The sequence below is a fragment of the Agelaius phoeniceus genome, chromosome 6 (assembly GCF_051311805.1).
Source record: "Agelaius phoeniceus isolate bAgePho1 chromosome 6, bAgePho1.hap1, whole genome shotgun sequence".
In the NCBI taxonomy this organism is placed as follows: domain Eukaryota; kingdom Metazoa; phylum Chordata; class Aves; order Passeriformes; family Icteridae; genus Agelaius; species Agelaius phoeniceus.
The window spans coordinates 10934559-10960147 of NC_135270.1; the positions used below are offsets into that span (position 1 = coordinate 10934559).

A 25589-nucleotide genomic window follows, 5' to 3' on the forward strand; every position below is an offset into this window, starting at 1 on the left:
AGCAGCTTCCTGAATTTTTCAGGGGACCTCTGCTCTCACTGATCTTTTAAAATTCATTCTGATTTCAGGAAGTTCTCAGATGCTGTGCCTCAGCCAGGTGGTTATTAGCAGCTTACTGAAATCCAGGCTGTCAACACTCCTTCCAAAAGTATTCCAAAAGGAATCTTTACTAGCAGAGACTTCCTATGGACCAAAATGAACAACTGCCAAGGCTTGATCAGCTCCTCAGCAAGGGAATGGTGCTTAGGTGTGCATTTGAGTCAGAACAGCTCCTTTTGCAGGTGTCAGGTCCATCACAGATGCTGAAACTGCTGGAGCAGGATGGGCTGGGCAGGGCTGCACAGCACAGCACAGGATTGCAGCTGAAGATCCTTATTTTAGAGCTGCTCTCCGAAATCCATTGGTTTTACAGGAAAGCTGGTGGGCTGTTCCATCAAAGGGGAGCAATCTGCCTGTGTGGCAGAGGGACAGTACATGAACCTCATTAAGTGGCAGGAACAAATTATTCCTTGTGGAGCTTTGTCTTCAGTGGCTGTGACAAAACTGGGCCCTCAACTCCAGGGGCAGAATGGAGAGGAAATAACTTTTACAGTGATTATCTCTGTTGTGTAGCTCTCAGAACATTTCTTTGCCATAAGACCTAACATCTGGCTTTGTTCCTGCTACATGGAGCCCTGATTCTGATCTCTGTGCACAGCTGCACTGTAGGCACTCCTCAGTCCCAGCCATGTGTCCCACCATACTTCATGTGGGGAGTTCTGGCAAAATGCTCCTCCCCTGCATTCCTAATAATCCAAGACCTTGTAATGGAACCATCCTTATTCCAGTTTCCCAAAGAGCAGCCAAGGCACAGGCACAGCTAACCATTTTTATTTGGGATCAGCAGCAGGCAGCCAGATGCCAACACAGAGTGGAAGGGATGTGCTTCACCCAGGCTCCATCTACTGACAGCAGTACACACCCACATGCATTTCACTTGGGATAATCTCAAAGGTTTCATTGGTTTTTGACTGCTTTACAGGATTATTTTTATTTATTTGCCTATCTCAAGAATTTTTCCTAAGCAAGAGCTTCCCTGTTTATTTTCAAGGCCATACATGTGCAAAGCTGTCTCCTTGGCTGTTTGTTTCTTTTAACCTTCATTCAGAACCATCTGTATCTTCCTTCATGTCTGCAACCAGCTGCTTAGAGAAGGGACAAATGTACTGGCTGGTAATGGCAGCAGCCTCCCTGGCATCTCTGTCCGAGCGGCTGTGGGAAGGGAAAAATCAGGGACAAAAAAAGAAAAAAAAAAAAAAAAAGAAAAGAAAAAAAAAAAATTATTTCTGAGAGCATGAACTTCAGAAAGTGTGACAAGGCCACCTTGTGACATTCCAGGATGACTCCAAAGAGCAGGTCATGATCCCCATAGAGGGATCATGGCTGCCTGCTGCCAGGCACTCTACAAATGCACAGTGGTGTTTCTCCTCCATTGTGGCACAAGAGGTACTAAGTTTAATTATTTAAATTATTTAATTATTTAATTATTTAGGCCAGTTTATTCCTCCTAATTACAGTGATTTAAGAGTGAGATGTCTAAGGGAAAGCTGTTGGGCATTAGGAAAAGACAATGTCCAAGTGCTGGGACAATCCATCCTGAGGTGTGTGTTCCAATCAGCAGCTGAATTTAGACAGGGTAGCAAAGACTTTCTTTCAATTTTAACCATTAGATCACATTTCTTAATGAGATGAATAATTGCTTCAATCCAGAATGACAACTCTTAGGAAATTATTAAGAAAATATATTCTTTTGCTTCCCCGGGTTTTACTATTTTAACAACTGACTTTTCTATGGCTGTTCATAAAAGCCTTCTTTTGGCTTCAGTATTGTGGGGCTCAGAGTCACAGAGGTGACCAATCCCTCCCACCTACCTGGTGTTCAGAAAGCTCTGGTACAACCAGAGAAAGCAAAGTTCCTCAGGTTTGTTTACTCCCTCTCTCCCCTGCATGTCAGTGTTGACTGGGCCAGGAGAGCTGGTTTAAAGAAAATTAATAATAATTAAAAACCCCAAACCACCAATTATGTAACCAAACCACCACCACTGCAGAGCAGCACTTGCAGGTTGTGTTGTATCTGCTGCTGTGCTCACAGACATGGCCTCAGTGGGGGCTGCTGGCCCAGTGTGGCAGTGAGAGCCTGGGTGGGGACTGGGACACCAGAGGTTCCCTCTCACCTGCGCTTGCGGCCCATGAGGTTTTGGATGAATTTCTGAACCTGGGCGTTGCCTCTCATCTTGCTGTACTCACTGGTGAACAGCCCATCCGAGTGCCTCAGGGACCTGTGTGGGGACATGGGACAGCAGCTGCACCTCCCAGCCATGTGGGACTCCCCATGAGCCACAGCAAACAGCAATGCCTCTCCTCCCACCACTACAGGGCCTTGTATCCCTCCCCTTCCCGTCCTCATCCTGGGCAGCCAGGGGCTGGCTCTGCAGCTGGACAGCTCAGCTCCATGGGCAGACCCTCAGGGCAGGGATCCCACATCCTCCTGGAGACTTCCCTGCCCCAGGAGGGTGGGTGTGGCTGGTGCTCACCTGTCCTTGAGGCCCACCAGGTGCTTGACCAATTGCTGCACGTAGGCGTTGCCGTTCATCTTGCTGAGCTCGCTGTGGAAGAGCCCGTCTGCGTGGCGCTCCATCCTGCGGGTTGGAACAGGGAAAAGGGGGAGTCAAAGGGTTTAAAATGGTTTAAAAACACACAAGAACAGGCATTAAACACTGCTGCCTCAAGGCAAGAGAGTCCCAAACACACATGGGCAAGAATTCGTACCACTTTGGCAAAGTTTCACCAAAATAGGGGGAAAAAGTGAGTTTAAAAAATACCTTTGTTAAATATCACACAGGAAAATGACCTGCCCTTGCTTTTACTGATGTAATCACCTTGCCACAAGGATGTGGGAATGTGGGGTTATTGATGATTCAGCACAAAAGAGTAGGACAAGAGGCTGGAGAAGTAATAACCAAATATCCAGAGACACAAAGCTGAAGAGCACTTAGGAAAGAGCAGCAAAGACCAGCCCTTGCAGGCGACTCCCTTGGTGAACTTGGTGAACTTACAGGGTTGGCTATTGCTGGTTATGTGTTCATGGGACCAGGCTGTTGGAAACAGAAACTCTCACCTTTATCAGGCTGTGTAAGTGCACAGGAGAAAAACAGACTCGAAACTGTCCTTGTAACTGTGTTTTGTTTTGGGGTCACAAATTTTCTTCTGAATTAAATAAAATTAACTTTCTCATCCTTAAGCAAGAAAAACATTTACAGTATTTGCACTCATTTAACCAAATCTGTTTAGGGAAAAAGAAGATCCACAAGCAAGCAGATGCAAGTTCAAGAAGACAGCTAAAAGGCTGGGTTTTCAGCTAGCAGGCTCTTTGAACAAAAACCATGGAGAAAAAGAAAGCAGAGTCCTGAGAAAGGCTTACCTCTCCCAGGATGGCAGAGATGCTGAGAAGTGGGACAGGACAACCATGGGAATAATTACTTGCCACAGAGTTGTCATCATGGAAACCATGTTCTCTCCTGAAATAAAACATGAAGTTTTGTGAGCAGCAGGACAAGAGGCCTTGGTGTGTATCTGGTGCAGTTCACATGCCCCACAGAGACAGGGCTGGAAACACCACCACTGTAACTAAATAAAGCAGGAATTCCTGCCAGCAGAGATAAACACCTGGAGACATCTGCAAGGGGCTTTCAGACAAAAAAAAAAATACATATGATAAATAAAATTTGTTCACATATAGAGGAAGGGCTTGTGTGTGCCCATCCTCTAACCTTTCAAGAAGGAAAAATGAAATAACACAGATCTGAAGTCACAGCAGGCCCTCCTATTTTGTTTTCTCACTGAAATAAAAAGAAAAGTACATTTTGTTCATCACAAACCATGGCATGTTTCCCCCCTTTATTCCCAGATTGTTTCCCCCTTTATTCCCAGGTGCTCACCCTTCCTCAAGGATCACGCAGCAGCTCTACCTGTAATTTGTAATACACTCCTCTATTTTTTATCTTCTTCCTGCAAAGAAACAAACCTTCATCACTGTCCTGCAGTCTCTCAAGATGGCACTTACTAACCCCAAATCAAATCCTCCCACTTAGTTTTTACTTTATTCTGAAGCTAAACAGCACAAAGAACATGCAAGGAGAATGTCCAAGAATTCAGAATACTTTCTAGCCCCCCCTTCTGGGACTGTTTGCTGCTCTGGAGGTGCTGCAAGATGAGAAGAGGCACAAGGAGAAAGGACAAGAGTGAGGGATTTATACAGAAATTTATTCACTGTAAACCACAGGGCAAATATTTAATGAGGGCTTCAAAGTAAACATATGAGAGGATGAAGGAACCATAAGCTTCATCTCACACACACTTTGAGCTTTAGTGTTGTGTTTTCCTGCCTGATCCAGCTTTGAGGGGATGGAATAGTAAAGCAAGAAGGACATTTCAAAGATCAGCATCTTACTGGAATCCAAACAAGGCAGCCTCCACAGTCCTGTGATGCAGGAGGAGCTGAAAACAGCCACCAAAACCACAGCATCCTTGGGCAAGGGGCACCTGAATCCTGAGCCTGTCCTTCTATCTGCCCAACAGTTGTCACACAATCCCTTGACCCCAGGATCTCACCTCAGCATTTGGCCTCTCACGGGCTGGCATTTCTCTGGCAGCACCATATTTAAGAGACCATTTAAAACCCCATCCCTGGCTCCAGAGTTTCCCCTCTCTTCACAACCTTTCTAGCTGCTAATCTGGTGATCAACTTCTCTTTTCTCTTTCTGGATGTAATTTTGTGTCCCCTGGGTAGACCATATTTGCTTGCTGAAGTTCCCAAGAGCAGTGATAGCTGTTGGGGAACTTTTCCTTCCTATCAATAATGATTTTTTAAATTACCCACACCCCAAGAAGCAGGTAGATCTCCAGTGTCATCACTGAAGGGCTGTTTAACTTTAGCAGGACACTTCCAAGGTTTTAATTTCCTCCCCACTGATGCTGGTTTTAAATGACTGCAAACTCTTTGGCCAGCTGGGACCTTTAGCTGAAAGAACTACACCCTGAGCCAGGCTGGGAGCCCTGAGGAGGGAAAACCCCCATATTCCAGCACTGCTGCTCAGGACAGGGGTGGCCTCATGGCAATGGCTCAGTGAGGCATCACAGAGGTCTGAAATCCACCCAAAGTGAGAGAGAGGGGAAGGCAGCCCGTGCAGCACACTCACCCCAGCAGGACTCACCGACCTGGGTTGCTCTGGGCTCACAGCTGATGCTCCACTGCCTGCTCCTCTTGGGGACCCCTATAAATCTGCAGCCTTATCAGAAGCAATTATTTGAGTAAAGATATGGATATGAGCAATCATGATTAACAGCAAATAATGCAGCGGGGTTGGAATGTCCCTTTAATTACCTGATCAGGTCATTCACAGCAATTTGATGGAATATTTCTGCTGATGGATAATAATTCCTGCTTCTGCCTATAATGACATTTGTTGGGCAAACATCCTTGTACCAATTGATTCACTATGATTGTCATAATTATTTCCTGGCTTTAATTACCTCTTGATAGGAGCTTAATCTGTTCTTGTAATTTCATCCTGGCTTGGGCTGTTTGCAATTGCCAGGATCTGTCAGGGAGTCCCTGTGTGCAGCAGTGATTTGGCTGAACAATGTGTCACTTTTTTAGGGCAAGAATTGCCTGATCAGTAGGATCAGGGCTCACTTTTCCATGAGGGAGCAACAACCTTTTGAACTGTGGTTTCAACTGGGAAAGGTCTGCCAAGTACAAATTGTCACAGCATCTAAAAAGCCAGCATACTTATACATGTATGGAAAACACCCTGAATATATTCGCTGCCATTGCTGAGGTTTGGCTGGTCTCAAATACTGCAGCTAAAGGTGACTCAGAAATAGAGGAAGAAAATAAGATTACCCTTTCTCTCCTTCTTTGCATGGTATAAAGTAGCTTGGAAGGAATAAGGAATAATAATAGTAAAAAAAAAAAATTAATCTTCCAACTGGAGAAATGGGAGCTTATCTACTTATCTTTTTCCTTGGAAAAGCAAAGGGCATCCTCATGACTAGAGGACTGGGAGGGACAAGATTTCCCCCATCATCTTTCTCTTTGAAGAATGCCCCAGGGCCTGATGAGCAGAACCTCAGCCCTCCAGCTTGTGAGTGCAGGCTGCAGCCAGAGCCCTGCCCCAGGGACAGGGGAAAACAGCAGGGACACTCCAGGTCCCTTTCCAGGCCTGGAGCATCGAGACCTGCCATGGTCAGCATTAGGACAGGGGAGCCCATTTCCTCCTCTGGGACCTGCTCTGGTCCAGGCATTTCCCAAACACTCTCCTCTCCTCTCTGAACCTGCTTTCTCCAGTGGCAGCCTTCTGCCTCTGCTTCTGCCTGCAGTGGTGCCGGCAGCTTCAGGTTTATAAAAGAAGTTGGACAAGATGTAGGGAGGTAAAAATTACTAATGTGATTTTCCTTCCTTGGCAAACAACCTCAGTGGGTCTGAAATGCCTCCAAGCTCTGGGGAAACTCAGTTTGCCACGAGAGGACAGAGAAGAGGTTGGAATGACAAAGTGGCCCCACGATGGCAGCAGAGGGTGTATAACAGGACACTAAAAGGTTCTGGGGACTGAAAGAACATGAAATAAATAACCTGATTAACTATTTTGCAACAAAAAATGGGGTTTGCCTCCAGCAGCAGGGGCAGAGTGAAAAGGTGATGGGGTAGAAAATGGTGTGGCTATGCCCAGCACTGCTGCAACTTAATGCAGGTGACAAATGTGGGCTCGAGCTCCAGTGCAGCTCTGAAAGCCCCTGATGAGGATATTCAGGGCCATGAAGAGAGCTCAAAAGCATTTTCAAGCTGAAATTTATAACTGAATAAACCAGAGCCCAAACCAATTTTTCAGTCCTGAAACAACATTTGATTCTCCTTAACCAGAATTTACATCAAACTCTCATCAGGAGACATTATGGAAATAGGAGTAATAAAGAATCCTGCTTAACAATATCAGTTGAAAGGAGCTTTGTGAATTTGCACCTTTATTCTCCATTTGTGTGAACACTCCAAGTCCCAGCAGGAGAGTGGAGATTCCCCTTGCCTGCATCCAGCAGGCACAAAGCAGGATTAAATCATCCATTTAGATGAAATCTATAACCCATTATCTATGTGCAGCATCACTGCAGAGAAAAGCTTTCAGCTATTTTCTGGCTCTAAGAATGACAGAGGAAATGAGCGGCCTCACCTGATCCCTGCTGCTGTACCACTGCCACACCTGCAGGTGTGGGAAGTCTGGGCTGGACTGATCCCAGCCCCTGGCTGCCCTGACTGACCTGTCCATGGCACAGGAATTTTAACAGAGTGCCACAAACAGGTGACACTGAGCAGTGCTGAGGCTGTGCACACACACTCCTTGAAGACAGCAGGGAGAATTGCCCCAGGACAAGATGGAGAAGGGATCTATGAGCTTTGGGGCCATCCCTGAGCTGCCCTGGGGACGCTGCCAGGTATAAAGCCATCAGGATCTTTGTGCAGTCACTTGTGCTTAGGCTTGACACCGACTGACATGCCCAGCATGCAGAGACCTGTGATGGGATGCATTAAGTAAATCCAGTTGCCATGGGTGCCAGGGCTATTCCCAGTAACCATGCTGATGCCTGGGACACCCTCGTGCCAACAGAGAGAAAAGATTATGAAACACAGGGACCATCCCCCTTCAACACCCAGGCTCTGTTACTGCTCTGTCTCAAAGGCATCAGAGCTGAGAATGGAACTGAGGAAGGTCTTTTTGCTCCTCTTTACAGTGGGAGGGGTCACCAAATCTGCAGTGTGAAAGGCAGCATCTTAGAGCCATGTTGTGACGGTGTTCACAGGGGTTTTCAGGTGAGGGAAGAGACGAGAATGTTGACTCTATGTTCAGAAGGCTTGATTTATTATTTTATGATATACATTAAACTATACTAAAAAGAATAGAAGGAAAAGTTTCATCTCAGAAGGCTAGCTAAGCTAAGAATAGAAAGGAATGAAAATTAAGGTTTGTGTCTTGGACAGAGAGTCTAAGCTAACTGGGCTGTGATTGGCCATTAATTGTAAACATCCAAGATGGGCCAATCACAGATGCACCTGTTGCATTCCACAGCAGCAGATAACCATTGTTTACATTTTGTTCCTGATGCCTCTCAGCTTCTCAGGAAGAAAAATCCTAAGAAAGGATTTTTAATGAAAAGATGTCTGCGACACCATGTTAAATGCTTTAGCCCCAAATTTGGCAATATTTGAGAGAACATGTGAGCCTGGCCTTTTTTGATGTTGGAGGTAAATACAAGAAACTGCATTTCAGAAAAGAGAGGATTTCATCACAGAGCTACCTATCCTAGCCCACAGCACAGCGAGGATGCAGGCAGACTCTCCAAAATCAGACTCAGAGCTCTGGGGCGGGTGGAGGGTGGGTCATTCTGAGCTGTGAAGGGGAGGAATTCCCATTCACCCTTCAAAGTAATTGATGCAGGAGATCAGAAAATATTTTTCCCTGGTGAAGCAGTGTGGATGCATTCAGAGGCCCCCTCCAGAGAGCATTAAGAACAGGCTGGAAAAATGCTGCTATTGTCAAGTGGACATAGTTGCTCCTGCCTTGGACAAGGAAAGCCCATCCAGCCTTTGAAGTTGCTGTTTATTTGGGGCAGTCCTTACAAAGTTTGCCCAATCCTTGCCAGCCTGTCCAGAACTCAGACCCCACAATCTGCTGGAGCTTCTCTTCTTCCTAAAGACTGGCCAAAACACAGCCCAAAATCTTACAGCCATGCTTTGCACCATGTCTTTGGGATGGTAAAATGCACAAGGGTTAAGCCAGGCCAAGAAGGCTGTGGGAGGACCATGTCATGCCCCACACATGTCCAGCAATGCTGTCCCAAGTCCTGATGGAGCTGTCCAGGTGCAGCTGACCTTTGGGGAGCCCAGCACAAGCTGTGCCCCATGCAATGGCAGCACCAGCCCATGGCAGGGGAGTTTATTGAGGTCAGATGGTACTAGGAACTGCATGGCTAAATCCTTCCTACGTAAAATACCCTTTAATCAGCTTACAGGGTGTTCAAGAACTTCTACCTCCCCCATTCCTTTTTTCCCCTTCCTGTGTCTGTGTCAGGCCATGTGGGCAGTGGGGATTGGCTCTGTGTGTTTGCAGGTAAGCCTTGCCCACGCCACTGTGATGACAGTGATGCTGCTCCAGCTGAGAGCAGATTGGAGGAGATTCCTTGCATCACACCCTGGTCTGTAAGAGAAAGGACCCCTAATTGGAATAAAGGGATTGGAGGATTTAGCCTTCTAAATGCTCCTTTCTTGCACAGGATGCTTTCAGGAGTGGTTTTAATCTTTACCACCTGATTTAATGATTTTGGCTGTAAGAGTGAAGAGTGGGATGGAAGGAAGAGGCAAGTAGGGCAGCCCAGGTGGACTTGGAAGAAGAAGGAAGATCACAGGCCCATATGGTCATGGAACCTCAGAAAAACACATACCCCAATCTCAAAGGGGCAAATTAAGCTAAGAAGGTGGGTAGATCCAGGATATGTGTCTCTCTCCCCTGCTTTGTTTGACTGAAATATGTGGCACCTTTCTGGATTTTCACCAGTTTAAAACAAAAACCAGATGTGAGGGACAAAAGCACAAAATGTCACATACCTGGAGTTGTGCCTGCTTGGTCTGAAGTCCAGGAGAGAAGGTGCTGGACATGCTGGTGACATCCATGGCTGGCAGCATTATCCAGGGGCAAAGGACAGCAAAACATTTGTCAGGAGCTCTGGGTTGTGCTGGAGCAGATCTCAGTCATTTTGGTCAAAGTTGTATCAGCTTCCTGCCAAACCCTTGGGTGAAATCTGCAGTAAACCCCAGCTCTTTTGAAGGAAAAAAAAAAAAGTAAATATTAGGTGTTTGGGGCATACTGAAAAAAAAGAAGAAAAAGTCCTCAAATGCTTGAAACATTTTGCTAAGAACTGGGAAGAACAAGGGGAAAATTATCCTGTTGGTGCAGGAGTGGTACCTTGAGTGCTGGCAGGGTGCCTTGGCTCTCCTGAGTACAGGATAAGAGATAAGAGGTGCTTTGGAAGTGAGAAGATCCCTCTGAAGCAGGGATAGGTGCTAAGCCAGAGGGTCTCCTGGGATGCCTCCCTAGGGATGCTGATGAGCCAGGCCCATCCTGCAGCAGAAACACCTGTGACAAGCCTTGAATCTGGAAGGGCTGCCATGAGGCACTTCCCTCCTGCAAGCAAATAAAGGAATCATGGAATCATTGAGGTTGGAAAGGACCTCCAAGACCATCAAGTCCAACCTGTGCCCCCACCTCGTCACCCAGCCCAGAGCACTGAGTGCCACATCCAGTTGTTCCTTGTCCACCTCCAGGGATGGGGTCTCCACCACCTCCCTGGGCAGCCCCTTCCATTGCCTGACCACCTTTTCCATGAGGAAATTCTTCCCCAGAAGAAATTCTTCCTGCCTGCTTTGGGAATGGGTGCTCTAAGGGGAAAGAAGGGTTGGTTTTACTGTGGCTGGCACTGTGATCCAGAAAAGGAAAAGCCAAGCTCAGGGCACAGCTCTTTTTACAGGAAGAAGGGAACTATGTTTTCCAATCCTATGAGTGCATTATGCCTGTCTCCCTGTCACCAAGGAAGCCCAAAGTAGTTTATAAAGATAAGCTGTCACTCCCATCAATCACCTGCTGGAATATTACACCCCATGGAACTCCTTCCAAAGCTTCCCTGGTTTTCCCTGGGTTGGTTTTCCCACCCAAGTGGGAAAAAACCCCAAAAACTGCCCCCTGGTTATGTTCCCAGGGTGGAACAACACATCTCAGTGCAGGCATCACCAAAACGGCAGGAAAACAAAAAAAAAAAAACTCCCCAGCAACATTTTTAGTGTTAGAGAATCAAGGCATTACTTCATTCTGGCCAGGATGTGCCGCAGAAATAATTCCATCCACACATTGCCTGGGTTGTGCAGAGAAAGTCATGCTTTGATCCTTTAACACAGGGACCTGACCACAGAGGACTGGGTGGCTTCCTCCCCAGGCTGCTCTGGCCACCCTTGCCCGCCCAGCGCTGCCTCCTGCCCAGCTGGAAGCTCCCTGTACCTGCACTACAGGAGCACTGAGCACGCTCACACTTCCCTTGTGTCCTGCCTTATCACGGCTCTAATTGGCATCAGCGCTGTAATCTCAGCCTCCAGCTGTTTGTGTGTCTGGGAAGAGGAGAAAGCGCTTCGGGGAATTAGTTTAGAAGAATTAGAATGTGCACTGTGGCCAGCTGCCCCAGGTGTGCCATCCCAGCAGCTCCTGATACAGCTGCCTGGGCTGCATTTCAGCTCATCCCTCGCTGACTTTGTCAGGGACCTGAAGGGACACCCTTTTCAGTAAACACGAAGATGAGCATGGAGGGAGGTGCACTTATGGTGCTTGCTGCTCCCAGTCACGCCTTTCCCTGCCTTTCCTGCTTGTGTTGTCTTCCACTTCTCCCCCTGCCCAGGAGGTTTTTCCCAACAAGTGGGTCTAATAAGCTCAGTGATGTTTTACACCCAGCAGGAGCTCTTGAGTTATATTATTTTGATCTGTCCTGTGGCACAAGCCCTTGTATCTCATCGAGTCACCCTTGTGTGAGATCAATTATGTGGTTAAGCTGAAACCAGGCATCCACAAAAACACCTAGTTTTGACTCCAAGCAAACAGAGATGGAAAATGCAGCCATTTTCTCCATAGTTTCACCCCCGACAGATAACCACTAGCATTAGTTTTTACATCTTACATGGATTTATCATAATTTACCAGAATGGTGAATGTCAAGAGATCCATTCAGCATGTAAATAAATCCCTGCAGCTTCCTGGGGGACTGGGAGAGTCTGGAAAGCCCAGAGAGCTGAGCCATCTTCTTCCCTCTGTTGCAAAAGCTCACCTGAGAGGGGGGAATGCTGCCTCTGCCTCCTTTTTGAGAAATGCATTACAGGAGATTGGAAAGCAGGATGGCTTTGTTGCCTATGAATGTCTCACAGAAAATTGCCAGGCTGAATATAGCAAATAATAGGAACACGATTGGCCTTGAAAGCTCTTTGTTTTCCTCCCTTTGTCCTGAACCTGAAGGCAGCCAGGAGAGCTGATGCTATCAGGGCACTATTCATCAGCTGACTTTGGCACATCTGTCCTGAAACTTTGGCAGCCACATTGTTCCCCTTTTCTATTTAAATTTGTAGTGCCTCAGATGTGAAAAATTACAGTGATAAAAGTTCCATCTCCTTGTGGAGACTCTGACAGATGTCTCACTTCGTAAACTTCCTGATCCTTTGAACTGGCTGGAATCGAATCCTCCATTAATTTATCCTGGGGGAGTCTCTGCAGGACTCCTCCTAGCTCCTTGGCAGAAGACCAGCTTCACCACAGCCATAAACCACACTGCTTATCTCCCAGAGTTTCTTTTCCAAACACTCCAAAACACTCCAAAAAGGCAGATCTCCCGCTGGTTTGTTGGTTTGGGTGTTTTTCTGGTGCTGCCCTCTTCCTGACACCAGGAGCAGCTGTGGTGTTTCTACAGCTTCTGTCAGAGTGAGATGGGGAATGAGGACACTGCAGGCTGTGTATCCAAACAAGAAAGGGTTGTTCCAAAACACCAACCACATCAGAACCTCTCCAAAGGTGCTCTAAGCATTCCCAGTCCATCACTCCAGCATAACTCCTCCTGCTTTCCATGAGGGTGACCCATTACTCTATCCTTTGTCATCTGTTTTTGTGCAGTGACATGACATGACTTTGGATATGCTGATGTAAGACAGACTTTCCTTCTCCTCTGCTAGGAGAGCAGCCCCCCTTATCCAAGAAAGGAATTGTGTTTAATGTCTGTAGCCTGTTTGCCACGGAAGCACTGTCCTAATTAGTGCTTTGCATGGCTACTCACTTCTGGAAGTCAAAAGCATTATTTCACATTAGTTTAACCCACTCCAGGATTAAACTAGTTTAGGATTAAGGACCTGTTAGTCTGGAATATGAGCTTCCACACTGAGAATTAAGAGTCATTCAGCACTAACCCACAGGGAAAATTGAGATAATGAATGTAAATTAACTGTTAAAGGGGATTAGAGGAATGCCACTAATCCCTGTGGGAAGGCAGGAGGACAGCAGTCACATTTCCATCCTGCTCTCTTGGCTGCTCAGGTGGTTTAAACATAAATAAATTCAGAGTATTTTGTCCACACAGTTTCATTAATGAACTTCAGGGCCTCCTTTTACTACTTTGAGTTAATTTCTCAGAATAAAAAGGGCTCTAGTGAACGTGGTTCTGTTGTCCCAGCCCCTCACTCAGTGAGGGCTGTGTCAGGAGTCAGGCTTTAGGGAACAAAGCCAGATAGGAAAAGCTGTGACCAGATGATGGAAACCATCTTCCTTGTCTGAGCTTGCCAGCAGATGAGGTATCACCAAGCTTCAAACCTGGCAGATGTGCAACCATGCTTGTGTCCACCTGAGTCCAACAGAAGCCATTCCCAAAAGGAATGTAGAGATATAGGTATGTGAGTACCCACTCCAGTGCTGGTGACAGACAGATCTAGATGTGGTCCTACTCAGGCCAGATGGAATTGTCTCTCCTGTCTTTGCACACTAGGAGAGGGAGATGACTGGAGAAACAAATCCATGGATATTGGGATCAACATGAGGATGGGCAGCCTTCACTAGGATGGGAGAGAAGGGTGGTACAACTCTGTAGTTACTAAAGACATGGCATTCTTGCTGGCTTTAGAAAAGACCTGGAAGCCCCATGTCTGGAGGCAGAATTTAGCCAGCCAGACTGTTGTCCAAGTGCTTAAACCAAGGGAATTTTCTCTTACTCATGTATGAAATTGCAGAGCCACAGCAGCTGGGCAAAACAGACTGTGTGGATCAATTACTGTTAGTCCAGTCCAAGGGAAGGACAGTGCTTGGATCTGTGTCCCAAGGCTGACACCAGGGCTGTGGCCTTTCCATGCTGCACATGCTGGGGGGTAACTGTGACCCTTTCTAAAAAAGAGTAAGGGAATTTTGGGCAGCAGGGGTAGGGTTTGGAGAGAGGATTTCTACCACAAGTCTCAATAGTTTGGGTGAAATTCTGATAGCTGCAGCCTATAAACAGATCTTAGAAGCAATTTGTCTCATAAAAATCTTCCAATTATATATTTTTCCCTTCCATGCAGTATAAATGTCCCTTTACTGCTATGCCTTCTCTTCCCACCACCTTCCACAAGCACCAGGCTGACCTGAATGCTTACCTGGCATTAACATCTGGGCTGAGGTTTGGTGGCATAGCTGCAGAGATGCTCACAGAGTCTGTATCAGCTCCCACATCTTCCAAGTCATCTGGGCTGGAAATGGAAGGTCACACCTCCCATACCTCCTGATCCTGCAGGTGCATAGGTACCCCTCAAACAGCATTTTTCTCTCATTTTCTGCAGTAAAACACCCCAGCCCCCATGTTCAGCTCATGACCTGCCACCCCATCTTTGCTCCCACACTTGCTGCCCATCTGGTTCCTTCCTGTATCCTACATTTCTGCAGTTGGCTATTCATGCCCAAGCATGGGTAAGGTGCAAAATTCCTTTTGAAGAGCATTTTGCATTTGCCAACTTATCAAGAGCACTTTTAATCCCTCCTCCGTGCTCTAAGACACCCTCAGCATCCTGTCTTGGCAGTATCTTTAAATTTCATCATGGACTGTCTGGATCTTTACTCAGTTTAATTACAAACTCCTAAACATTACCAGATTCTACACACACATCGGAATAAAACTTCCCAGTTATTCACCCGACCTGTACTAATTCCAACTCTTTAACATTGCTTAAGAGAACAGCCCCGTGTGAGAACGCAGCAAGACCATGTGAGAACGCAGCGAGACCTCTGCAGCGCTCGGGACACCGGGACACCGGGAGCCGGGACACCGGGAGCCTGCCCCCCCCGCCACCCCTTAAGCCGCTTGGTGACCCAGTTGTCCCCGCGGGGCCGGGACCGGGGCCGGGCGGGGCGGCGGCGGAGGCTCCTCCCGCGGCACGGCGGGCAGCTCCCGGCGGCCGGCCCGGCTCCGTGCGCGGGGCTGCGGGGGCAGCGCCGCGGGGCCATGGGCAACGGCACCGCCGGACCCCCGCCCGCCGTACCCGGCCACAGCATCGCCGCCCTGGTGCTCGGCATCCTCCTCATCCTCCTCATCGTCGGCGGCAACGGGCTCGTCTGTCTGAGCGTCTGCACGGAGCGGGCGCTCAAGACCACCACCAACTACTTCATCGTCAGCCTCGCCGTGGCCGATCTGCTGCTCGCCCTCCTCGTCTTGCCCCTCTACGTCTACTCCGAGGTGAGACAGCCCGGAGACACCGGGGAACGGCGGGCTGGGGCTTGCGTGCCCGCCGAGCCTGCAGGTTACGAGGCGGGAGGGGGCAAGAGATCAAGTAGTGAGGGTCCAAGCCGCTCTCTGGGTTTGCTCCCCACCGCCACCCCGCCGGCCCGGGAGTGCTTCCCCCCCGGGACTGCCCTGCCCCCCGGGATGTGGCGGTCAGAGCCCCCGGCTCTTACCTGCGAGCGTCACGGCATCGCACAGCGCTGCGGGACCGCGGGCGGCGGGGAGCGGGGCCGGCTCCGTGCGAGCTCCTAGGATCCCCGTCCGAACCGCGCCGAGCGGAGATGCCCCGAGCGGAGGCGCACCGGGGTGCTGTCCCTCGGCTTGCACGCTGTCCCTCGGCTTGCACGCTGTCCCTCGGCTTGCACGCTGTCCAGGCTGCCGTCAGCAAATGGATAGGAAGAGACAGGTGCTGTGTTCTGTTTGGCATAAAGTGAGCCTTGGAGATAAAGGGAGATCTTTAGTATCTTTAGCCAGGAAATAACTTTCCATGTTGGCTGAGAAGGAGAAGCTGTCTTTTCTGGGGGCTGGATGGGATTTGGTCACCCTGCACCAAGGTGGCTTTGGTTGGTAGGTTGGCACAGGCCTGACCCAGCATGCGATGGCGGTCGTAGAGAGTCAGCTCAGGGACATGGGGCAGAGTTGCTGTTCACTCCCAAAACCTGTTCACCCCCAAGACTGTGACAGCTGAAGGAAAGAACAGGCACTCCTGAGGCTGAGTTGTTCTCTCTGTAACATTTACTGCCAGGGACAAATAAACCATTGTGCTTGCAGGGGGATGTTTTAGAACCTGTTAGTACCAGCTGGTGGCTCTTCCCTGCTCAAGAGGATGAAAGCATCCACTGGGCCAAATGGCAGGTTTTTCTACCCATCCTGGTGGTAGCTGGTAGTGTGAATCTTCTTCCCAGCTGTGGAATAGCATCTCCCCTCTTGTCCTCTTTCACAAGCCATGAAGAGCACCCCATGGCTCAGCAGGCCCTGACTGTGGAGGTGTGAACTCCCCTAAGCAAGGCAGGCTGCAGATTAGGGCTTAGAATGGTCTCTACCTCGTCCTAGGATTTTGCAGGACACTGTGACCTCTCTGGAGACAGGTATTGTGGAGCAGCAGGTTCATCTGGGGACCCATGAGAAGAACCAAGGAAGAACTGGAGCATTAGGTCCCCTCTTTTTCCACTGTGCTCTTGGCTTTTGTGGATTTGCTTTTCCCTCATTACCTCTTTTTTGCTGTGGTTAGAAAGGCACATTCTTCATCATTCTTCTCAGCTACTTTTTGCTAATTGGGATCCCTTTTCTTCCTTCCTCTTTCCGTTGTCTCTCGATGCCTTCAGTCCCCAGGTCTCTCTATGGGCAGTCACCAACACCAGAGTGGTTTCCTTTTGCCTGCAGGTGGGAGTTTTGCTGGAATATATAAAATACAGGTTAACATATTCTGGGGTACCTCTGAAAATGCTTCCAATGGGGCAGGAGTATTTCTTGAATACCACAGACATTCCACAAGTTCTGGATTCTCAGGTAACAGGTGTTCATACCTGTATGAGCTTTAAAAACTGGTACTGTCCAGCTTGTGGTGACACTTGGTACGTTCACTTCCATGGCTGTTCATAAATATCAGTTCTGTGAGGGAATTCTTCCATGTCTCTGCTCCCAGGATATTAAACATGGGGAATGAATGTGCTGTATGACAGAAGTCTTTCCCTCCCATCCTCTGCAGCTCCTGCAGCCAGGCAGGCATTCAGAGGTACAAAACAGCATAGGCACCAGGATTTGCACTCCTGCCGCTCAGAGGGAATGCATGGAACAGGTGAGGGAAGTGCTGAACAGGTACAGAGAGAGAGAGGGAGAGAGAGGGAGAGCCTTAGCAGGCAGTGAGGCTATGATGTGTAGAGCAACTCCAGTTCTAGTGTTGCAGCAGTTCCCATTCCATGCCTGGAAGCTTCTCTGTGGGCTCAGAGCCTGCAAGTGCCCATTTTCATTTTAATTGTCTCCTGTACACCGGTGCAGGATTTCCAGCTCATTTTGTTCTGAAATAAGGAAAAGGGAGAGTAACCACTGAATCCATGCCAGAGGACAGAATTTTTGCTGTTTCTTTTTTTTTTTTTTTTTTTTTTTTTTTTTTTTTTTTTCTTTTCCCTTGGAGGCAAAACTCAGAATTAGATGTTGGGATGCAAGATGCAGGGTGTAGTGATTGCTCTTTAAAATTAGCTCGGTTTCAGCTTGTACTCTGTACCAAACATGGTAGGCACTGAAAATATGGACTGGACAGTCCTGAATGTTCACCTCAATCTTCATTCTTGGTGTGGGGTTTTAGTTTTGTCGTTTTAAACTCTAGTACAACTCCTGATACAGTAAAGGTAGACTCTGAGGGCCTATTGGAAAACTCAAAAACCAGCTGAGGCAGTGGATTTTTGCTTTTTAGCAGGAACAGAACAATAAACTGAGCATTTTTTCATTCAGCAGAAATTTGCTCACTGTGTGCTGTTTTCCTGTGAGGTGGCATCTTGTGTTCCAGTTTTGGAAACATTCCTCCAAGTCAGAGCTTTAGAAGACAGCAGGAGGGACTTTTGAGGTGACATCTGACATTCTCATGAAGAACAGATCTCCTCCAAGCCCCAGTGGGGATGGGATTCCTCCCTGTGGGATGTGGGTGATCCTCTGCTGCTGTTCACTGAAGCTGGAGCACAGTGGGAGAGTCCTTGATCTTGGCTTTTATTTCTGGTTGTTAAGAAAGCTCATTTCAGACACTGGCAGCAATTATGGACACATACTCTCCTTCCACTGGACTCATCCAAATATGGAACAAAGACATGTTCCAATGTTCCCAGTTGTAATTACCACACAGCTGCCTGCCTGGGTGGGCAGAAGGCACTTACCTTCGTGCCTGCTTGGGAATCTGAGGTCTTAGCAGTATGATGGGGAGAGGTAATGGTAACTTCCATGGGGAAGTTGCACTGCTCTTCTGCCAGCCTTGGCTTCCTGATGAGTGTGTCAGGTGCTTTCCAGTGTCAGCAATCAATCCAGTGCCAGAAAGGCAGGGATGATGGGAAACAAGGGGGAAGGAGATGACCTGGAGCACTCTTAGGCATTAACTGTTATTCCTGAGGAGCAGAGTTCTGCTTTCATGTGAAGAGAGGCCGTGAGAAGATCCCAGAGAGTCCCTGAAGCATTGGTAGCAGCTAAACAGGGGTTACCTGAGGAAGCAGAGCTATGGAGTTACTGCAGGATATCACTTGGCTCTGGGTGCCTTTGGGAGGGAGCTGCATGGCTCCACAGGCCTGCCTTGTGAGGCAAGCTTCCTCTTTCCAGAGACTGTGAAAATGGCAGGAGTCCCAAAGACTATGGGATACCTGCAGGAGTTTATACAGTCCTCATCAAGTGGAGGCATCCCAGCAATTATGGCAGGCACCAGGACAAGCTCCACACGTGGACTGTGCTGTGGAGCACACCTGTACCTGTACCTGCTGCTCCTGTGATCAGCTCTCTGCTAATCCCTGCCAAGCAGCAGAACTGTGGAACAGGCCTGAGCCAGGAAGCTGCTGGCAGGAGCTGAGGGTGTTGGTTATGTAAACATCTTTGCCACTAAGACCTGAGTAAGTGATTACGGAAAAGAGGAAACAGTTTGAGCAGATTTGCATGTTTACCTGGCTCCTTCTCCAGGTCAGGGAAGATGAATGCTCCCAGCAGTCATGATGATGGAGCAGCCAGTAAAAACCTCATGAGCTATCTTCTTATCTTGCTGAGGGTGATGGGTTCTGCCCAAAACGTTCAGGGTGTCACTGGCTTGGTATCAAAACATGTATTTTCTTGCAGTTTTTTCTGTGTGCCTGTGATGCAGCTCTTCTAATAAGAGGCCAGACCTCTACCCTCTCCAAATTTCCCCTGGCTCTCTGTGAATGCGTGTCAGCTTGTTTGCAGCAGGATTTGGATTAGTCTTTCCTAGAATGTTACAGTTTTAATGGAAATAGATGTTATTCTGGGCCTGGCTGATGTCTGAGCCACACAAAGTACCAGGGAGGTGAGACAGGCCAGCAGTTACAAACCAGTGCCTAGGGGTTTTTTTTTTCAGATACCAGTAATTGGGAGAGGTGCCTTGGAATTCTTGGCCCTCATAATGTCTCAGACGGATGATGAGACTTTTTCACAATCTCTGAAAAACCCTGACCTCAATGATTTAAGAAACAACATCAGAGCAGACATGAGGCATCTCTGTCTTATGTCCCACTCCCTCTTCTTCCTCTCCCCTTGCAGGCTGCATGGTGTATTCTGGGGACTGTGACAGTTGTCACAACTCATGACAAAAAGCCCCAAGTCAGTTTCTGGTGGACATGGAAACAATTCTTTGGCTCTGATGCTGGACTTTTCCCACTGGCAAGGACTGTTTCTCTTCCAACTTGTGTCACAGCCTTCTCACTCCATGCCATGTCTTGGAGCCATGGCTGCACTGAGGCAGATACTTGTTCAAAGTCCAGATGGGCATCTCCTAATTCCCTTTCAGGCTCCTGCTGTTCCCTGCATGTGGCAGGAATGAGACAAGGGCTGGTATCAGAGAAAATAGAACTAAAACCTTTGGCTTTGTCCTGGCTCCTGCCCTCAGGAGCTTTTCTGGCATCAGGCTGGTTTAGAAGGCAGTTTTCCTTACAAATCAGCTGTGCTGAGCAATAAGGATGCCAGAATGGGCTGACTAGGAAGGCAGCTGCAAGGGTGTTTGAGAAGCCAAGTCTGTCTCCTGCCATCCAGCATCCTATAAAAACTTCTGCATTGTATTCTGGAAAAGTGGAGAACCCAAAGAGCTGCTGTAGGTTCAGTTGCTCTGGAGCACTTAAAGGAAGCTTGAGCTGTTTGTGATCCCTAAATCTTTACACTGTGTACCTTGATGGGCTAATCTGCTGCAGCCTCCTGGAATTAGGTACTCCTTAATCACATGGCCCAGCAAAGCCTCTTATCCAAAGTTACTCTCCCATCAGAGGGGTCCTTGGCACGTTTTGCCAAGGTGGGCAGGTGACAAACACCACAGAATGGGAAGCTCTCTCCTAGCACCTCCTCCAAAGCCAAGTCTTGGGGGTTGATGGGTAAAGGGAAGGGTTTATAGCATTTTCCAAGTGCCCAACTTTAATCTCACATGATCCAATGGTGCTGAAGACCAAGAGCCTTTGTCCTTTTCAGAATCAATTTGCTCCCCCAAATCACAAATAGATTTGGAAAACTGCAGGCCAAAATCAAATTTTTCTCTCTCATAAGCTCAACTGAACCTGTCAAGATCCCAGTGAGCTTGGCAGAAATTTGGCTTTTAATGATTCAGGTCCCAAATTCAGTTTGGAGTGTCTGCATTGTGCTAGAAAATAGGCTGACTGAAGCGCACAGGTCTGACTCCAGAGCTCCCCCGGAGGTATCTCAAGGAGATGCTGTACAAAAATAGCAAAACAGTTACTTCAGAGACTCCTTTGGCTTTACAGCTCCTCTAATCATAATCCTGTGCTTGACATCATTACTGGCTGATATTAATCCCTGCAGAGCTGCCTGCCCTGTGGCTGGCAGGGCCTGGGGTTCAGCACCTTCCAAGCGTTCTGTGGAGTGTGTTCCCCACGTGGCTCTACTCTGTGCTGGGATGAATGAAACCAGAACCTGTTGTTTAGCACCAGTACAGGAACAAATCCATACCTGCTTCCTGAAACCTGCAACATTAAAGGGCAGCAACATTAGACTCTATGAGCACTGGCTGACTATTGCTATAGAGAAAAAGGTCCCTGGTTTTTATATATATATATATATGTAAATAATTTTTATGCAGCACATTTTCTGTAGATAAAAATATATAAGAAATTATATATATTAGGTGATGCACATTATCTGTAGATAAACATACATAGAAAATTAAATATATTACTTGCAGCAATATGTATACTATAGTAATATCTATAATATATATTTTAATAAAAAAATATAGAAAATACAGATAGTGTTTGGTATTTTGCAATATCAAAATTAAGTGTTTGAATCAGACATGACAAGGGGCCATTGCTACTGAACACTTTTTTTTTTAAGCTAAAATCATACTTGTTTGTACATTTTATTGGGTTTTTAACCTATGTCTGCAGAGGAACCCTAAGGAATTTCCCTCACAGTCTCAAACTCTGAGGAAAAATTCCCTGCTACCTTGTGGTGACAGCCTATTGAGCTACCTGGCTTACCTGTGCAGGTGCAAGCAAACTGATAGGTCTCTGCCTCTGCTCAAGGAGCTCATGGGAATAATGGCACAGGAATGGGATCGAGGTGACCTATTTCTTTATCAGCCTGAAAAGTGCTTTAATGTTAAAAGAACAAGCTGGGTTTGTACCTGGTTGAGACAAGCACTCGATTGGAACAAAGCGTTGTAAGTAGTTTTTGGTTGTATGAGCATCAGCCATTGCTGTCCTTCTGTTTGTCCTGCTGCCTGTCCTGTGCTATGGGCTGTGCAGAGCTTGTGCTGTCTGGCTGAGACATGACCAAGCTGAAAATCACCAAGAATGGCAGAGTCAACACTTCCAGGTGGTTCAGAGCACCAACACTGGTTCCTGCTGCTCTGCCCTGGTGCCTAAGACTGTGGGGAGAGAATCAGGGGTTGTTACTCACTGCCTGGACCTGGTCTCCAGAGGCTGGACTTGTGCTTGGCCTGCCAGGATGGAGCAGTTGTGTAACACAGAGAAACTGTTCACATCATCTGCACACAGGGGTTTGGAGCGGCTGAAACACAGAAGTGGAAGAGGAGCTTTGTGCTCTGTCTCCTGCTTGCTTGGGGACTGAGCTCAGGATGCTGTGCAGCCAATATTGCTTTGTTGGGGAGATCTTGGGGTCTTGAATTGGGGGTTTGAGGAGTTTGGGGGTACATGACCTCATCCAAGGCAGTGCAACATCCTGTGTCCATTTCTCTGCCCAGCATGACTCACTTGGCTGTGATGATGGTCTGAGGGCTCAGTTCTCCAGACAGGCCAGAATCACAAGCCCTGAGCAGGCTGTAGGCTCTGTGTGGGGCTGATTCCCATGTACTGCTGCTGCACTGGGAGCATCGTGCTATGGGAGGAGCACTCAGCTTTGGGCTGCTTGTTTGGAGCAAACATGAGGGGCTGAGGCACCCAGGCATGGCCGTGTTCCTGTCATTTTAAAGGACACAGCATCTGCTGACCCCAGGGATCTTTTCAGTTCCAGGGAGGAGTATGGTCCCTCAGCACGGTGCTGTGTGATGCCCTGATGACCATGGACGTGATGCTGTGCACGGCCTCCATCTTCAACCTGTGTGCTATCAGCGTGGATCGGTGAGTGGCTTCCTGCTCTGGCTGTGCCTGGGCAGCACACTGCTTCCATAGCCCCCTTGCCAGTGTCCCAGGCAGGGAGGATTCTGCCCTCCCCTAAGGAGGCTGTTCTGCCCTAACATCCTCCACCATCAGGTTTGTGTCCCATTGGTGGTGGCCAAGCTGAAACTCGTTGTGTGATGATCCAGAGCTGTCCCTTGGCTGTTGTGGCTGTAGCCCAGGCCTCTGCTGTTAGTAAAGTAAATTAATGGGGGAAAGGACAGTGGCAAGGAGTTTGGGGTCCCTTGGTTACATTCTCACGATGCCACCACACCAGGACTGACTCACCCAGGGCTGTGTTGGCAGGTTCATCGCTGTTCAAATCCCACTCAACTACAACCGGCGGCAGATTGACCTGCGGCAGCTGATCCTTATATCCACCACCTGGATATTCGCCTTTGCTGTGGCATCCCCAGTCATATTTGGCCTCAACAATGTCCCAGACCGGGACCCCAGCTTGTGCCAACTGGAGGATGACAACTACATCGTGTATTCCTCCATCTGCTCCTTCTTCATCCCATGCCCTGTCATGCTGGTTCTGTACTGTGGCATGTTCCAAGGACTCAAGCGCTGGGAAGAAGCCCGGAAGGCCAAGCTGAGAGGCTGCATCTACGGAGCCAACAGGAAGCTGTATCACCCCCCAACCTTGATGGAGAGAGAGCAGACCCGGCTGGGGCTGCTGGAGTGCAGCCCCTATGCCCGTGCTGGCCTCCCTGGGGAGTGTGGGATGAACAGTGGGATCCAGACTGTGTCCTACCCACACCTCAGGTACCCGCATCCAGGGCACGGGCGCAAGCGGGCCAAGATCAACGGCCGGGAGCGCAAGGCCATGCGGGTGCTGCCCGTCGTTGTCGGTGAGTGGCTGTCAGGTATGGCTGGGGAGAGTGGGAAATGTGCCACCTTCTCACACCACAGCACTCAGACTGGCAGGACCTGGGTGAATCCAAAGCAGTGCCAAACCCTTGGGAAAGAACACATGCATTGTCTATAACGCAACCTCCCTCCAAGGCAAACCTGTGACTCCCAATATCTTACATTCAAAGCCAAAGCGAGACTAACTTAAGACTTTTTATGAATGTTTAGGACAGGAATAACATCCCAATTTTTTGTGAGGGCATAAGCCCAGCTCCACATGTCAGCACAACTACTGCCTTTTCCCTGAGTGCCCAAGCTGTGTCTGTCTTTTTTGTCTCAGACTTTGTTAGATTAAACCCTTTTGAACATTCATATCACCTTCTCTCTTTATTGTCCTCCTGGCAGGTGCTTTCCTCTTCTGCTGGACACCTTTTTTTGTGGTGCACATTACCAGGGCACTCTGCAAGTCCTGCTCCATCCCCCCTCAAGTCACCAGCACTGTCACTTGGCTGGGCTACGTCAACAGTGCTCTCAACCCCATCATTTACACCGTGTTCAACGCCGAGTTCAGGAACTTCTTCCGCAAAGTCTTGCACCTCTTCTGCTGAGCCCTCTGCGCAGGAGGAACCACTGGGTCATTTTTTTGTATAGTTCATTAAAGATCTATTTCTGCCTCTGGTCTGCTGTCTTTGTTGGGGATGAGGGGAGGATAAGGAGAGCTGGCAGCTGAAGGAAGGGGCTCCCCAAGTCCTTGTAGTAAGGTGTTACAGGTCAGGGCCATTGGATGCAGCTTGAATCCTCTTCCCAGTGGAACTGCCAAGTGTAGCCTCTTCTTAAACACTTGCTGTTTGATGTAAGCAGGGATAATAATTGTAATTTCTAATCTTCTGGCTTCTGGGGTGGTATTAACAGGGCTGTAAGGTAACATGGACATGGGCCTGGGGGGAAAAAAGGCTCTTAAGCTCATTTCCCAGATGTCCACATATCAGACAAGGTTACAAAGCTCATTTCCAGATGTCCATATGCCAGGTGAGGGTGAATCTACCTATGCAATCTCCTTTCCCCTTATCCTTGATAATTTTAAACCCAAAACCTGATTTCACTCATGTTTAACAAAGGTCTTACAAAGGCACCATAATGTTATTGCTAGTGCTCCAGAATTTCCTGTGAAGCCACACAATTCCTGCCAGGAACCATTTCCAGCCTCAGGAAAATGCCTTCATACCTTTAGGTGAACCTGCACGCAGCGACAGCCACAGTGGCCAGTGGGACAGGTGATGCTCGTCACTGAGGCTCAGAGGGGAGAAAAAGAATACTGCAGAAAATTACAGTCTTCCAGATAATGATTTTGTACAGAATTGTTGCTTTCCAGGAGGGAATTTGCTTGGAAGCAGAACGGAAAGGGGATGTCTAGAGCATTCCTTTGACTAAAAATAGCAAGTGCTCTATTTCTCACCAGCAAACAGACTTAATTCCCACGACTGTATTGTGCATTTCTGAGCTGGCACATGATGGGTTGGAGCACAGCTGCCCCAGGTACCAGGGCACCATGGGCTTTTCAGAGGTGCTGTTTCAGAGCTGCCTTTGCTGCATCTGAATGCAGGAGGCAAGAAACCCTGTAAATGAGCTGTGTTATTGTGGGCTCAATCAAGACTGTCTTCTCAATTAACTAATTGTCTCCAAGTTCTAGACAATGGGCAATCAGCATTTAACTGTGAGCAGAAACCATTCCCAACACTCAAGTATTACTTTGGAAAGCAGGAGTGAGCATTTTGCTATGGGAATGGAAGGAGTTGCCTGTGGAGTATCACAGATAATTTCTGTTCCCATCCTGCCTCAGTTCCTGCTTGGATTTCGTTGTAAGCATGGTTCCTTCTGGAAGAGCTGCACACTGTGGCCACCAGCTCCTCATCCTCTATGGCACTGCACTGCTGCCCCCTGGGCCTGCTCAGCCCTGTGTTAAGAGGAATAACTTTCCCAGGAAACAGCCAGGAAGTAACACTCACCACC

General features: G+C 48.1%; 2 protein-coding genes across 2 annotated transcripts; one reads left to right on the forward strand and one right to left on the reverse strand.

The window, feature by feature from the left end:
• Positions 1–33: 33 nt before the first annotated feature.
• Positions 34–20051, reverse strand: LOC129122223 (uncharacterized). Its single transcript, XM_077179746.1, has 8 exons — positions 15579–20051; positions 9695–9906; positions 3978–4047; positions 3461–3557; positions 2574–2678; positions 2214–2318; positions 1912–2013; positions 34–1251 (listed from the first exon to the last, which is right to left on the reverse strand). The coding sequence occupies exons 4-8, from the start codon at positions 3547–3549 to the stop codon at positions 1140–1142; spliced, it is 513 nt and encodes a 170-aa protein (XP_077035861.1). The 5' UTR covers positions 3550–3557; positions 3978–4047; positions 9695–9906; positions 15579–20051; the 3' UTR covers positions 34–1139.
• On the forward strand, positions 15130–24253 carry DRD4 (dopamine receptor D4). Its single transcript, XM_054635547.2, has 4 exons — positions 15130–15360; positions 22576–22688; positions 23031–23578; positions 23985–24253. The coding sequence occupies exons 1-4, from the start codon at positions 15130–15132 to the stop codon at positions 24185–24187; spliced, it is 1095 nt and encodes a 364-aa protein (XP_054491522.1). The 3' UTR covers positions 24188–24253.
• The last annotated feature ends 1336 nt before the right edge of the window (positions 24254–25589 follow it).

Bases quoted from the DNA above. Each gene is read 5' to 3' on its own strand.
- LOC129122223 (XM_077179746.1), bottom strand. From the start codon at position 3,549: ATGGTTTCCATGATGACAACTCTGTGGCAAGTAATTATTCCCATGGTT. The intron at 2,319-2,573 runs GTGAGCACCAGC...GTCCCCACACAG, and splicing joins CTGGTGGGCCTCAAGGACAG to GTCCCTGAGGCACTCGGATG. The intron at 2,014-2,213 runs GTGAGAGGGAAC...TCTTTAAACCAG, and splicing joins CTCATGGGCCGCAAGCGCAG to CTCTCCTGGCCCAGTCAACA.
- DRD4 (XM_054635547.2), top strand. From the start codon at position 15,130: ATGGGCAACGGCACCGCCGGACCCCCGCCCGCCGTACCCGGCCACAGC. The intron at 15,361-22,575 runs GTGAGACAGCCC...GGATCTTTTCAG, and splicing joins CCCTCTACGTCTACTCCGAG to TTCCAGGGAGGAGTATGGTC. The intron at 23,579-23,984 runs GTGAGTGGCTGT...TCCTCCTGGCAG, and splicing joins GGTGCTGCCCGTCGTTGTCG to GTGCTTTCCTCTTCTGCTGG.